The 16,724-nt window shown below is 36.2% G+C and overlaps 1 protein-coding gene across 4 annotated transcripts in view; it reads right to left on the bottom strand.

Annotated features, from left to right (window-relative positions):
* GBF1 (golgi brefeldin A resistant guanine nucleotide exchange factor 1) overlaps positions 1–16,724 on the bottom strand; it is a 127,106-nt gene that overhangs the window by 93,719 nt on the left and 16,663 nt on the right. For all 4 annotated transcript variants that reach the window (XM_051981277.1, XM_051981274.1, XM_051981275.1 and 1 more), the window contains exons 2-3: positions 12,412–12,517; positions 8,756–8,822 (exon numbers count right to left, since the gene is read on the bottom strand). In XM_051981277.1, coding sequence (XP_051837237.1) covers positions 8,756–8,822; positions 12,412–12,507 — 163 coding nt within the window. In that variant the 5' untranslated portion in view covers positions 12,508–12,517. The remainder of the gene's footprint in view (positions 1–8,755; positions 8,823–12,411; positions 12,518–16,724) is intronic.

The following is a 16,724-nucleotide window of genomic DNA, read 5'->3' as shown; positions in this document are numbered from 1 at the left end:
CTCTCCATTCTGATTTTCAGATTCTATTTAAACATGTTCTACTAACCTCTGGAGGGTTAGATAGACTTAAACCTTCTGGTTCTGCATCCACAAACTCAGAATTGACACTGACACACAGGTGTGTTTGCCCAGGATAAATCAAATTTAAATAAACTACTGACACATATATGTTCTCAAGGCACCTGCTTTTCCCTCTTGCACTAAAATAAAGAGTCCTGCTATGCAGGTGAGTTGGGTTAAAAAACCTGCTTATTTCCTCAAATAACTGCACACCATCAAATGACTTTGGGAAAAACAATTCTGATCATAGCTCCTTTATTTGTCAAAACAACCAATCTATATGTGCTTCTTTTGAGGAGCAAATCTTTCATTCATAAACTATTTTCTATGAAGTAATTTCCTAGGAACAAAGGGACCCACTCCCTGAAAGAAAGATCTGAATGCATTTTGGGATGACTCTGGACCTAACTGAAATAGGAAAAATCCTTGGAGTCAAACTAACTGAAAAAATTCTCAAAAAGTAAATACACTCAAGCATTAGATTAGTTCAGGGTTGAAATAGGGATTTGAGCAGGGACCCTGCTTATTCAGAAGCAGGCACAAAATCCAAAGTGGATTCCATAAATCATCTGGAATAACAGGAGAACAGGTGACCCTAGGTCATATTACACTCCTGGAACTGAGCCAACACTAAACAAGGGGTAGAAGGGTGAAAGAGAGAAAAAAAAAAAAAAAAAAAACATTCATGCAATTCCCCTTCTGTGGATCTTCCCTCTTAGATACTGTTCTGAAGTGCCAGAATATTCTATTCTTAATTACAATTTATACCCTGTTATTTTCCAAAAATACCATCATGAGGGCTCTTGCTTCAGCCCTGGACCTATAGACTGATACATTAAAGCCTGATAATACCCAGGAGACACATAAAGTATCATGCTTCCCATTCTATTCCTCTAGGATCTATTTTTTTAAGACTAGAAAACATCTGAGCTTCTAACTCCAAAGGCAGTCTGAATGGCTCACTAAGAAAAAAAAAGGAATTCCTATTTAGTGATCTAGGTCAAAGGTCAATGTCCTCTACCACAGGGCAAAATCAGGATTCAAGAATCAACTAGCAAAGATATTGAACATATTCAACTACCAGAAATCACAGTTTCCCTGCCCATGGCCACAGAGCCCTACACAGACTCAAAAAGTCTGGAATTTAAAAAATAATTATAATCAAGACCATAGATCATCTCCCTTCCAATCTGTCTGAAACAAGTCTGAAACCAAGGAAAGTATTAGGCACTCTACTTTCTCCAAACCATAGATTCTATGCATGGTCTTAGTGTGACAGGGGCAATTCCAACAAGAGGAGCTCAAAAGGACACAATAGGCCACCTAGTGGGATGAGAATAACTTCTTGAAATTTGTGCCCATGACTGTACTTAAGAGGAAGGAGGTTGGGAGCAATGACCCTTCTCCTTCCCAAGCCCCACCCTTGTTAGGGCACCCAGCACCGCAGGCACAACAGAGTTAACGTCCACCAGCCCTGAGGAGCCCAAAGGTACTTCACTGCAACATGCCTAACATTTACATTGCCTCTCTCTGCTCATTAAACAGGTTTTGGTTAAATAATGAACAAACTGTATTACAGACTCCGATGAGAATTCCAAAATTATAAATCAACTGGGAAAGCCCAAAGGGCCAGGCAGACAGGGAGGGGGGGAGAAGGATAATATTGACTAATATAAAGGGCGCAGCTTGACAGTGGATATTCCTGCCACACCTGATCAAACATAGTCTATGGGGGGAGGGGAAAGAGAGCAGAAGAGGGGAGACAGGACAAGACAGCATGAAATTTGCATCCGGAAAAGATTAAAACAGATTCTTTGGGGATGGAGAAAATACATAATATATATTACTATAAATGCAAAACTGTACTAAAAGCTAACTCAAATGTCAAAGATTACAGCTTGAATAAATTTAAATATAAAAGCCATGTGCTTCCTTGTGTTAATGAGAGAGACATAAAAAGACAAACTGGGCCAGGAGGCTAAACTGAGCCTCATGCTTCCTGAAGGAGGCAATGGGTTCAGAGCACTGTGGGAAAATCTAGCCAGAGGTTACTCATTCTAGCCTCAGAATCTGCAGTCAAACATTATGAATTCATTCCAGCTCCTGGCCATAACATTAATTTCTTCAGGACAACTATTAGACAGGGTTAACGGGAAGATGATGTGGACAGAGACTTTTAACACCAAGTCTTGAAAAAGAACTCTCTGCTTATATATGAACCATCTAGGCCACTAAGATCAGAGAAAGGGCTCTCAGTCAAATGTGGTTTTTTTTCATGTTAAACCTTTGGTGGTTCAAGCCTTCTGACTTCTGCATTACAATATCCTAATTTGTAAGACTCCATAGATTATACAATTATACAATAACTCCACAGATTATACAATAACCAAGCAGTTCTTTTCATCAACAGTGATTACAAATGTAGTCTCAAATTTAGAGAACTGTGATGATTACCAAGCTATATTTTTAACTGGTTCATCCCTTTCCATGAGACAGAAGCAGATGATGCCAATGTATCCCAAACTCTCTCCCATTAAACTACTCTGAACATTTGTTTAAAAAAAAAAAAAGCAGCAGTTTGCTTTGGTTTATTGATAACATAGTACAAATTAATTTATCCTTATAGTAAATATCTTACTCTCTCCCTCAACTCCAGAAAGCTAGCAATCAACAAACATTTATAGCCCAGAACCAGATTCAAACATTCAAGGATTTTGTATTGAAGCTGAAGTACAAGTTAACTTAGTGTGCTCAACTTCAGAATGAAAGTATAAGAATTGTCTTTATTGTCCCAAACTAAGCAAAACACTTCTAGACAAGCAAAAAGTCACGATTCCCTTTAAATGCCTTTCTCCAAGTTGAGAACTATTTCCTAGCTCCTCTTATTAGCAGGGAGGCAACCCTCCTGACACTGCCAGTCAAAAAAATCTGTTTGCTTCAGCAGAAGAAACAAAAAATTTGTCATGGCTTGAAGAATCCAAGACCACAGGGGCAGCTGACCCATAAACCTGATTCTGTGAGCCAACAGTATGTGGGATCACCAACAGAACCAATTCTACTTTCTAAAAGACCACAAAAAATGAATTGTTTTGGCTACAATCTATCATTCACTCAAGCAGGTACAATATTTTAGAAATCCAAAACAACAAGGTTGCCTTGGCATAAATCGAAGTCATTAACTGTTGCAGCTGCTAGCCACTGGAAGATGCTATCACCTCCTTCCCCACTGCAACAGTCTGACAATTCTGCCATCTAATAGAACTGAATCCCCAGAACATTTTGGTTTCATTAGTTTCTAGTTGTCTATACTAGACAAATAGATCTAGTTCAAGGGTGAAAAAGAAATTAGACAGCAGACTTACATGAGTAGCTCTAATATCAAACATATTAAACCACTGAAGTATTCCACACTGTACATATGGTCCATGCACTTCAGCTTAGCCCAAGTAAGAAAGAGAAGAAATAAAAACATTATCTGGAATATATATTGGTAATAAAACAATAGTCGGTAATCAGACCATAGGTAAGTAGACCATAGTAGGGAAATATTGTTCTTGGTAGTCAAGATTCTCAAAACACCAAAAAGATAAACTGGGTCAGTTTCCTAGCTTGATCATTCTGCTTCTATAAAGGGCTCCATGCAGGTATGTACACGCTTGGTCCCAACTCATGCACAACAGCTTTTGTTCACAACCTATTCAGATTCATTCTAAGAACGAAATTTGTTCCTTTTCCTTAGGATTATGCACATAAAATAAATGGATCCTATATGATAGTATTACTTATTAGATAGAAACACAATATAGTTTATGTACAGACATTACAAATTAACTAAAATTATTCTCAGGGCTGTTTTTACTTGATCCTTTTTTTGGCTAAAATTTTCTAATAATTATCACCCCAAAGGAACTTCTTTTGGAAAAAAAATGCTAAGCAGAACTGACTTCAGAAAGTTTCTATCTATCTACAATTCTTTATCAGCTGGTAAAGAAATACAGATCAGAATTCTTCTCTTTTAGATTACAGGCAGGATAGGGTATGTCAGATACATGTACTTTGGCTACATTTATAAAAATACTATTTTAGTAAAAAGAGGGGTCAGAAGACTTGAGTTTTAGTCCTGCTTCTGTCATTCACTTGCTATGCAACCTTGGGAAAAGCTTGAAATGTAGCTTCAGTTTCTTCATCTGTGAAATAAGGATTATACTTGCCTAATGACAGAATTTAAGATTTGAAAGAAACCTCAGACCTGACCAGGAATCCTTTTTCTCCCCAAACAAACCAATTTTTAACAACTAAAAAGTATAACACACATAAGTGCAGGAGTACAAATAAGACTGTGATAACCATATGTGAACATGTTCCACAAAAACATTCAATTCTCAAGTTGGGAAGGACCTTAGAAACTGTGGTGATTTTCTTCTTTTAAATTAACATAATAGTTCTCTCTGGGAGAGAGCAGGTTTCTTGGGGAGGTTTTCTGGAGGCAGTCTTAGTATCAGTTAAGAGTAATAATCACCCAAAACGCAGCCAGGTAATAAAAGTTCAGATCTTTTATTGTCTCCAATATAGCCTGGTTAGCTTTTCTTAGAGGCCTCTCTCTCTCTCTCCTTGGTTCTAAGAGCTCTTGCAGCTTTGTCCTTTGCTTCTGCCTCTGTTTCCTTCAGTCTCCAGCAAGTACCAAGTTGAATCTGTTTTGCCTCCAAAGAGCTCTTGCAGCTTTGTCCTTTGCTTATGCCTCTGCCTCCAGCCAGCACCAAGGTAAAAGTTGTAATGAATCTTTCTTGCCTCCAAGAGAGGGCTTCTGGCTCTCCCAGAGTGGTCCTCTCCAAAAATGTAATTCAGCTGAACTCCCTTCTGCCATCAGCCAGCCAAGTGGAAAATGGAATGAATCTCTCCCCAACTGGGCCTCTGCTTTCTTCTTATATATCACAGAGCGGGATTATGGGTTTTCTCCCAGAGTGCTCTCTGGCCCTAAGAGCTTCAAGGGAGGTGTGAATTCACAAAGTTACAAAGTTTACTTTGTGAATCTCCCATACTTGTGAATTCCAATGAGTAAAGATGTAAACACAAGCATTGTATCAATTAGTTCTACTTAGTATCTTGTTTCAGGTTAGGACCCAAAACATCAACTCTAATGAGTTAGCAGTTTGTAAAGATTCCAACAGAAACTATTTTATTCAACTCTCTTGCATGAATCCCTCTCTTTGACCCACAACACTTGTCCATCCAGCATTCAGCTAAATACCTATTGGGACAGGAATTAATAACTTCATAATGTCGCCCACGCCATTGTTAATCAGTTCCAATTGTTAAAAAAGGTTTCCTTTTTTTTAAATACAAAAATCTAATTTCTCTTCTGTGTGACCAACCTTCAAATATCTGAAAATTACTATTGCAAACTCCCCTCCAAATCTTTCTATTCCAGGCTAAACAAATCCAGTTCCTTCTATCAATCTTCATATGGTTCCCATGGTCTTCAGATCATTTATCCTGAACGACCTCTTCTAGATGCTTTCCAGCTTATTGATATTCATTCTAAAATAAAGTGTCTAGAACTGTATATGGTAATCCAGATGTCATATGATCAGGAGAGAGTATATCAGAATTATTACTTCCTTCAAACTACATATTATTCCTTTCTTTTTACAGTCTAAAAGAGCTTTAACTTTTTTTTAGTTAATCATGAATGACTTAGAATCATAGACTGGAGTTAAAAGGGAACTTGAGCTAATTTAGTCCAACTCTCTCATTATAGATGAGGAAACTGAGGCCCAAAGATGCTAAATGATTTGCCAAGATGATATGGGCAGTGAATGGCAGAGCCAGGACCAACTTTGGGTCCTTCAGAGCTCTTTGTCTTGTAGTGTTCCTTCCCCTTAGAGTCTCCTCAAAATCACATTCATGACTTATACTGAGTCTGCAAAACACTTAAAACACAGATCTTTTCATATCCATACTTGGATTAAAATAATTAGTTTCACAAGCATAGAACTTTATATTCTACACAATTATAGCTCATCCCAATGTTTTTGAATCCTTACTCCATATCCAATATTTGTTAGCCCTCTCATTTTTGCATTATCTGAAAGTTTAATAAGTACATTACTGATGCCTTCATCCAAATTACTGATAAAAACACTGAGCAGCACATAGATAAATGAAATTGCATTACAAATAGCTAAGACTTTGTCTTCAATAAGACTTGACATTAGTTTCTGTTGTTCTTAAACTTTTTGTGTGTGTCACATACTACTTTGGTAGGCTGGTGAAACTTATGGACCTCTTCTCAGAACAATGTCTTTAAATTTATAAAATAAAACAAATAGTATTTTAAAGAAGACCTAGTAGATTAAAATACAATTATCAATTGTGAATACATCCAGCCATTCTGGAGAGCAATTTGGAACTATGCTCAAAAAGTTATCAAACTATGCATACCCTTTGACCCAGCAGTGTTACTACTGGGCTTATATCCCAAAGAGATTTTATTTTATTTTTTTTAATTTTAGTAGTTTCTTTTTCTTTTTTTTTTAAATAACTTTTTATTGACAGAACCCATGCCAGAGTAATTTTTTACAACATTATCCCTTGCATTCACTTGTTTTTTTCACTTCGATTTTTCCCCTCTCTCCCTCCACCTCCTCCCCTAGATGGCAAGCAGTCCTATACATGTTAAATAGGTTACAGTATATCCTAGATACAATATATGTGTGCAGAACTGAACAGTTCTCTTATTGCACAGGGAGAATTGGATTCAGAAGGTATAAATAACCCGGGAAGAAAAACAAAAATGCAAACAGTTTACATTCGTTTCCCAGTGTTCTTTCTTTGGATGTAGCTGCTTCTGTCTATCTTTGATCAATTGAAACTGAATTAGATCTCTTTATCAAAGAGATCCACTTCCATCAGAATATATCCTGATACAGTATTGTTGTTGAGGTATATAATGATTTCCTGGTCCTGCTCATTTCACTTAACATCAGTTCACGTAAGTCTCACCAGTCCTCTCTGTATTCATCCTGCTGGTCATTTCTTACAGAACAATAATATTCCATAATGTTCATATACCACAATTTACTCAACCATTCTCCAACTGATGGGCATCCATTCATTTTCCAGCTTCTAGCCACTACAAACAGGGCTGCCACAAACATTTTGGCACATACAGGTCCCTTTCCTTTCTTCAGTATCTCTTTGGGGTATAAGCCCAGTAGAAATGCTGCTGGATCAAAGGTTATGCATAGTTTGATAACTTTTTGAGCATAGTTCCAAATTGCTCTCCAGGATGTATTCACAATTCCACCAACAATGTATCAGTGTCTCTGTTTTCCCACATCCCCTCCAACATTCCGCATTATCTTTCCCTGTCATTCTAGCCAATCTCACAGGTGTGTAGTGGTATCTCAGAGTTGTCTTAATTTGCATTTCTCTGATTAATAATGATTTGGAGCATATTTTCATATGGCTATAAATAGTTTTAATTTCTTCGTCTGAGAATTGTCTGTTCACATCCTTTGATAAAAGAGATTTTAAAGAAGGGAAAGGGGCCTGTATGTGCAAGAATATTTGTGGAAGCCCTCTTTGTAGTGGCCAGAAACTGGAAACTGAGTGGATGCCCATCAATTGGAGAATGGCTGAATAAATTGTGGTATATGAATATTATGGAATATTATTGGTCTGTAAGAAATGACCAGCAGGATGATTTCAGAAAGATCTGGAGAGACTTACATGAACTAATGCTGAGTGAAATGAGCAGGACCAGGAGATCATTATATACTTCAACAACAGCACTATATGATGATCAATTCTGATAGATGTGGCCACCTCCAGAATGAGAAGAACCAAATCAGTTCCAATAGAGCAACAATGAATAGAACCAGCTACACCCAGCAAAAGAACTCTGGGAGATGACTATGAACCATTACATAAAATTCCCAATCCCTATATTTTTATCTGCCTGCATTTTTTATTTCCTTCATAGGTTAATTGTACACTATTTCAAAGTCTGACTCTTTTTATACAGCAAATTAACTGTTTGGATATGTATACATATATTGCATTTAACTTTATACTTTAACATATTTAACATCTATTGGTCAACCTGCCATCTGGTGGAAGGGGTGGAGGAAAGGAGAGAAGAAGTAGGAACAAAAAGATTTGTAACTGTCAGTGCTGAAAAATAACTTATGCATATATCTTGTAAATAAAAAGCTATTAAAAAAATACAATTATCAAAATATTTTTTAAAAAGTTCAAAGACACTAGATTAAAAAAATTCCTGCACTAGGAGGGAAAAAATGGCAAACAGTTTCCAAGCAAAGATATGTAAATGTCTTGAACAATAAGTACCCAACTTCTACAGGCAACTTCTGGACTTTGGTGTATACTAGGATGTGGATGGGAGAGAGAGAGAGAGAGAGAGAGACAGAGAGATAAAGAGAGACAGAGACACACAGAGAGATAAATTGTGTACATGTCTGGATGTGTATATTATTTTTTAAACAGTACAAATGAATATATTAAGGTGAGGAAAAGAATGGAATGAATGAACAATCAATGTTCACTAGGAATGTGGCATTACAGTCAGAGCTTTAGCAAAGATATTGGACATTAGAAATGAATTATACACTAAAATGTACATATATATTCTCTGACTCAGGTAAGTAGTTCCCTTTTATAATGCGAAACTTACCTCTTATATTATTTAATACCTCCTTTAGATGACTGAAACTATGAAGCAAGGGATCTCGCTCTTCATCCTGTAGATCACATAGAAACAGAAGTCATTATTGAGCCAAAAGGGAATTCTGATGAAAAATACATCAAGAAGACAAAAACTAGGTCTCCTTTTCTGATCCCAATTAGAATACCTAGTCAGAGGTTTGCTTCTTAACATAAAAGGAAAGCTAGTCACCTTTCACACCACCTCATTTGTCCTGAATAAAGAAATAACCAACAAATATGTGAGAATACAAAGGAAAAGGCTATAAGATAGTTTTAAGAAATAGATCACTGGGTTAAGGCTGACTAGGGACATTTATATTGACTTCATTAACACTTCCTTTTCCATTTTTAGTAACTATTTTATTACAAGATAAATTATCCCTGAACCCCAAGATCCAATATAATTTCTCTTCTGGCTAAACTTCTAAAGAATTATTAAGATGAATTAAAAAGTTATGAATGACACCTAAGCATTATGTTTTTAAACTTCAAAACTGGGATCATTCACAATTCTTCAACTGCTTTATCAGGCTCTGAGATGAGGCTCTTATTGCTTCTGTCATGAAGTTGTATGGAGAAAATATCTTTTTTTTTTTTTTTTAAATTCAGCTTTGAGCTTGGGAAACCATATGAGTCAATGGAGAGAGGAAGAGAGGATTAAGTTCTATGATTTCATTCATGTTTACAACTACTACTATGGAAACTATATGATGATACAGATCAACATCTCTGCAATTTATAATCTTAAAAGTTGTCTGAGAGAACGATGATAGTAATATGGTCATATAGTTGGTCTGTGTCAACAGTATAAGAGAAACCCATGCATTCCTGACTCTAAAGCTAACTCTCTACTATATTATATTGCCTCTCATATAGTAAAAGTCATCTCTTCTCACAGATAGACACTATGCTATCAGGCCTTGGAACATCCAGGCATAAATTTAAACAATAATAAACAATAAATAATAATTGAATAGTGTAATTATAGAACTACTGGTTAAAATCTAGATAAAAGAGTAAATCATTCCTGGGCTATATGCTAGATATTAAGCAAAGTAACTAAGTCTTTCACATTAAAAGGAAGTCATTTAGGGCCTTAAAAACTTAATCAGGCTGCTGGTACTGTGGTTCTTAACCAACAAATGAAGGCATATCAATATTTTCTTAATAATTATGATTATCATCCCTTACCTTTGAGTGTACTTCATAGTTTACACAACATTTTCACTTATATTATCTCATTTGAACCTCACAATAGCACTGTGAAATAGGTAAAGTAAGTATTATTCACATTCTACATATGAGGAAACTGAGGCTCAAAGATTTTAAGTGATTTCTCTAGGGTGACAATGCTAGTAAGTACAAGAACCAGGTTTAAAATATAGGCCTTCTCACTCTAAGTCCAATACTTGTTTCACTACATAACATACTACCTTTTCTAAAACAAAATGTGACTATTACTAATCACCATGATTCAAATGCAAACCAAAGTTTTTGAGGTCATAATGCAGAATACCAATTAACTTACTACAGACTCCCCATGTATGACAGTGACTCTCTATTACAGAAATCTATTTTCTGCTCAAACGCTTTTCCTTTATCATCTATGGGTTGCTGCTGCCCATAAATCTTATGTCTCCTGACCCTCTTCCTGTCAATAAATGTATTTATTTCCATCCTCCTAACTTAAAATCCAGTATAGAACTTGACCAAAGCATAATAAATCTGTGGCTCTTAATCTGAACTCTGCCCATATCAAGAGTCATTATAGTTGCTGGTCACTACATATTTATCCTCTTGGTTGTCTATATGGTTCCTACATATTTGTCCTCTTCTATCTTTTTTCTTTTTCATGACAATTGTTAAACATACACATTCAACATTACATTACATTTTAATAATTTCCCTACATGCAATCTGTTTTCCCCACTCTAGTCTCCAAAGGGTGTTACAGCAAGTTTAGAAACCTTCAAATGTGCCATGAATTAAATAGTTTCTCTGAATAAATAAAAGTTCCACCTTTTTTTTAAACAAAAGTTTATTCATCAGACTGGAACTGGCTTAGTTTCTTTGTAGGGTTGCTTTACAGATAGTCAAGATTTTAGCTTTAACAAGATTTGACAGTAAGTTTCTAGAGGGGAAAAGAAATCTGCAAACAAAAGGTTTCAGCACAAAGACATACTGCATAAATGAACACTTGTAGACAATTTTCATTTCCAGACAAATCACCAGGCATTTAATCAGTCAAGCTCCTTTAGGTGAATTTGGCAGCTTAAGATACAGTTAACAAGAATGGCAAAATGAGTCAGGTCTTCCACGACTACTCATGGGTGCCATAAAGGGTTCCCAATCAATAGTCTGAAATGTGTATAAACACGCAACTTTTTGAAGCATTTGGGGAAAAAATGTTTTGGGGAAGTGAAGTCTGTAAGAAATAAAAGAACCTTCCATAATTTGGCAGTATTCTAACTAACATTGTGAAAAGCAGAAGTAATACAGATATTTTACTTTATGTAAGAGATAGAAAATTTTGTGTAATTCAAATTTGTATTAAGTCAAACTTTACTTGAAGGATATACCAAGAGCACTTACCTTTTAAAGGAATCCTTTGGCAAATCCTTATTGCAAAATGAAAAATGTTTCCATGATATAAATATTCACCCCCTACTTTATCCATTTTGTAAAATTTTCACATTAACAAGTATTCTTATAACAAGATATATACCATTCTTCAGAGAAAATTGTTCACTAAGCCTCAGTTCTTTAAACAAAACTTTCCAAAATGATTCCAGTGTAAAGTAGAGCCAAAAGGAGTTTTTCCCAGAGTCTAGTCTACATAATACAGGACACTGAGATGACCAATTCAGTGGACATTAGAGGCTGACAGGCTAAGTCTAAAGGAAGAGTGTACTAAAGTCAACAAAACTCAAGAGCTCAGAATGCTTTCTTGGCCTTGCCACCTACAGATCTGTCAGAGACAATAAGGTAAGAAAATGCAGAGAAAAAGAAAGAGTGACAGGAGTTCAAATCCTTAGTTATTACATATTTAGTTAGTACATAGTACATTTATTAGTACATATACTTAAAAGTGTGATTATTTGAGGATTGAAAAACCAGAAAAATCAGTAAGAATCGGGAAATCTTTTATAACATGAGTTTAAAAAAAAAACAAAACATGTATTTTCGTTAAAAGGAAATTGAAAGATTCCTGGGAGAATGCAGAGGGAAATCCTGAATTCTGGAAAAATAAATACTAAATTCTAATGCTGGCTCAGTAGTCATAGAGTAGATTCCAGAAATGGAATCACCTAGAAGTGGAAAATACACTTAAACTCACTAAGCCTGATGTTCCTCGCCTATAGAATGCTGAAATAATACTTGTCTACTTCACGTGATTGCTGAGAGGAACCAATGAGATGATGTATATGAAAGCACTTTCAGAAATATATATATTATAAAAATATAACAAAGTATATTTCATCAATTATTGGAAATCCAACTAGAAGAAACTAGTGTAATTCACCAAACATTTATTAATTGTAAGAAAATGCTTAGTAATACCTTAAGGCAAATTAGCAAATTAAACCAACACAGTTTGGAATTCTATCCAGTTCCCTTCCTTACCACAGGGGTGTGAGTGCTCCATCTGGCATTCCGTTTGATGGCTCCTACCACAATGTTAATCTCCCCTTGGATGATGTAAATACTCTTATCCACCATTCTGGCAAACCTGCCAAGAAAAGTGAAGAGGGAAAGCTGATTAATGCATGGCTGCTCCTAGCCTGTCCCTTGAGCAACCAATCATATGAGGAAAGCATCAGTTCATGCCCATAGGGAAAGCAGGAGTTAATATTATTAAAATTGGGATAAACATTTCATTCAATTCACCAAATATTTACTAAATACCAAATATTTATTAAACACCTTATTAAATGCCTTTTCAAATTGAAATTAATTGCTTCTAATGACCACAATCATTTTGTTTCCTTCTGAAAAATCGCAGAAGCTGAGATTAAGCCAATAAGTTTTTTTTGGTTGTTTTTTGAAATTGGGTCTCAATATTTTGCCCAGCCTAGAAGTCCAGCACTAGCCCCTCACAGGCTAAATCCCTTCTATTGAGTAAAGGCAGAAGCACGGATCTGCTCCATTTTCTAAAGAGGTAACCCCTCTTTAGGCAGCTCCCAAAGATTCTTCATATTGGTACAAGACTTAATGCAGGTATCGAATCAGCTTTAGCCCTATTGCAGCTTAGATCTCCCCAGCTCAAGCGATTCACTGTAAGCCAGCAGGTATTAACAGAAAGTGTTTCCCATAGGACATTTATATACCTAAGGCCAATTTCCAGTAGATACATTTGTTTCTGGACATAAAGTAATGAGTCTCAATGGACAACTTGGTGAGGCCTTTATGTCTGTGAGAACAACAAGTAATGTTGGTTTGTTAAAGACAATGTTCCAACTTTCTCACTATTCCTCTTTGTCCTTCCTCAAATAATGAGAAGTCTAGAGAGATCATTAGGAAAGTGAGTGTCCTTCATGATGAAACTGAGTTTATTTCCATTTTTTTAAAGTATCTATATTGTCATAGAATAGAAAGAATACTGACCTTAGAGCCAAAAGACCCAAGTCCTGGTCCCAGTTCTGCTACTAACCAGCTGACCTTAAGGTAAATACCTTCCTTATATGTCACTTTGTTTAATCATCTGACACAAATGAAAAGGCTGAACTTCAACACAACCTCTAAGATACTTCTTAGCTCTAACACATTGGCATTCTATGATTACAGATACAGAGTAATACAGCTCTCTTAAGACTTGAAAATCCAGTATACCTATAGCAAAGTGAAGGGAACCAAGAACTGCATTGAATGGACTGAAAGGAGCCTCATTTATAAGCAGCAAGTTATCTCCAGAGCAGGATTTCTACTTGTACTACTGAGGGGAAAATGCTAACGCTATTATATTAATAATCTCCATTCTAGAAAAAAGGAAACTGAGGCTGAGAGAAGTGATGTCCTGAATTGCACACTAAGAAAACCTAAATTTCCTTACAATCTGACTTCCATATGGTGTTCTCAGTGGTGCGGAAGTATTCTTTAGGCCATCATCTTTGAATCTTTAGCTCAGGTACTACTTCCTGCTCAAAAACCTTTCCTGATCCCCAATAGTTGTGTTTTTCCTGTTCTTAAATTATACCGGACTGATTTATCTATTGATTCCATCTCCCCTAGAAAATCCTTAAAGAAAAAAAGTTTTTATTTTTATTTCCTCTTGGTATTCTCAGCACCTAGAATAAAGGCCCTTCTGTAACAAGCATTTAGCAAATATTTTTTAAATAGAACTGTTAGAATCCTTACAAAGTAATGTCAGTTGTCTAATATATCATGGTACTTAGCAAATTCTCTAGCTCACTAATGTACTCATTGGAGTTCACACTTTGGGGAGATTCACAAGTTAATACAGTATGAGATTCACAAGTCAGAAACCCATAATCCCACTCTCGGAGGAGTCAATCTTTGAGTTCACACCTCTAAAAGAGCATAAAAAGGAGCTGAGTTAGTGAAGTCAGTCAGTTCAGAAGATAGACAGAGTGAGAGCATCATTTGGAGACAGAGAAGCCACGAGTCAGATTTGAGCTAGAGGCAGAAGCTGGATGAACTAAAAGACAAACTACAAGAGCTCTTGGAACCAAGGAGAGAGAGAGGCCTCTAAAAAAGCTAACAGGGCCCAAGGAAAGAGATAAGACTCGGAAGAAGAAAATAAATGTTTGGATTTTACCAGCTGGCTGCATTTGAAGTGATTATTACTTTGAACTGAAACTAAGGCTGCCTCCAGAAAAAGTTCCCCAAGAAACCTGCTCCCAGAGAGAACCCTCATATATTATATATAAAAGAAAAAGAACACCACATAGAACTAAAAATAAAATACAAATTCTTAGTCTGGCCATTTAATATCTACCACAATCTAGTTCTAAACTACCTTTCCAGCCTTATTTAATATTACTCCCTTTTCAAGTAAACTATGATAATCTTTCATAGGTATTAATAATTTGCAAATTTTTGGAGAATTATTTGTTTATATACTTTGACTATTGAAGCATGACTATTTATTTATCTTAATTAATTCCCTATTTTATATATAATGCTGTTATCAAAAATATTTGGGAACAAAGCAGGGCAGTAGACTGCTAGGACAAAAAGAGGCAGAGAACAAGATTCAGGGTCTGCTAGCCCCCTGGGAGCTACCCCTTCTTCCTTCCCAATCTCCACTAGCCCCTCAGGTAGCATGGCCATAGCAAAACTCATTCAAGCACTACTGGAGACAGAAATGTATGAGGAGATCTGAGGAGCATCTGCCTATCTGGAGTATGTCATTTGTTACATGAGCCCCTCAGGCAGCACAAAGGCCAGTGGAGGAAGCCACATCACCCTGGGCCAAAAGCAGGCACCAGTTATCTTCTCAACTAGAAGCTCAGAATTGACAGAACTGCCAAAGGCCCATAAAGGACAATGGTTGTTCCCATCTAGACACTGATATTTCCACAGATAACCCTATGAGATCTGATTCAAAGTACCTAATACTAGAATAGGCATCATTTCTCCTTAACACTTGGAACCTGAAATAACTTCTGGAATCATGGAAATGAGCAGAGCGGGGCCAGTATCCTTGGACTTCACCCTGCTGAATCCAAGAACAGAGCCTTGGACCGATGTCTTCCCTAATCAATATTCACCAGATCCCTACAATCCTTATGATATCTATTTGAAAGTAGTTAATATCTAGATTTTGTTTTACCCCTTCTCTACTAGCTGAGGACAGATGAAGCCCAACTCCTATATTATACCTCTCTTCCCCTTTCCCCACACAATAGAGAACTGAGATTTTGATTTAGGCTTTTCCTGAACTGCCCTTACCATACCCTGAATCTCTATCATGTCTGTTTGAAAATAATTAGTGTCTGAATTCTTGCTCAAACTCCTCTCCTATGCTAGATGAGAACAGAGAGAATCCAGTATCTTGACTCCTTTTCCTCTTCAATGCAGGATAAAGACTGATTTGTCCCTAACCTTGACTGCCACTCTAAAATTCTCATATTCTCTCCTTCCAAGGAGGAAAGATGTGGACAGCTACAAAGAAGAATGGCTCCTTCAATGACTGCCACTCTTAAGAAAGAAAACAAGTTTCAGGTCTATAGGAAGGAAGGAAAGAAGGAAAGGAAGGAAAAAGGAAGGGAAGAAGGAAGGAAGGGAAAAAAAGAAGGAAGGAGGAAGGAAGGGAAGAGATGAAGGAAAAAGGGAAAGAGGGTGGGGGGGTATATGTAAAATATATGAATATATTATCCAAGGACTAGTACAACTAATTTTGCAGAGGCTAATCACCCCATAATTGAAGACCTGATAATGACTTTTTTGGGGGGCACAAATCACAAAAACTGTCTATTAAGGTTATAAAGGGGTTAAAATATGTGCTACTGGAAGAATTACTCAAATTTATGAAATTATAAATGTTTAAAATAATGTATCCCTCCCAAAGATGAATCAAATCAATTAAGCAACAAGCATTTATCAAGTGCTTATTATTAAGCAGGAATAAAGATAAAATTGAAATAGTCCGTACCTTCAAGGAGCTTACATTCTATTGGGGGAAGACAAGTTGCACCCATAAAAGCATACACAAAATAAATACAAAGTAGTTTTGTTGGAAAAGGCAAAATTATCTGGTGAGATAGTGATTCAACCCTAAAGATAAGGAAATGTTTATAGCAGAATTTTTTGGTAACAAAGTGGATATGTGCTAACTGAGAACAAATGGAATATTACTGTACTAAAAGTAATAATGAAAATGAAGAATCAGAGCAAAATAATTATGATACATGATACATAAGATATATGAAGTAATACAAAAATAAGCAAGTAGAACTAGGAAAACTATATATATA

This window comes from Antechinus flavipes, chromosome 2 (genome assembly GCF_016432865.1).
Source record: "Antechinus flavipes isolate AdamAnt ecotype Samford, QLD, Australia chromosome 2, AdamAnt_v2, whole genome shotgun sequence".
Classification (NCBI taxonomy): Eukaryota; Metazoa; Chordata; class Mammalia; order Dasyuromorphia; family Dasyuridae; genus Antechinus; species Antechinus flavipes.
This window is presented reverse-complemented; position numbering and strand designations above follow the sequence as displayed.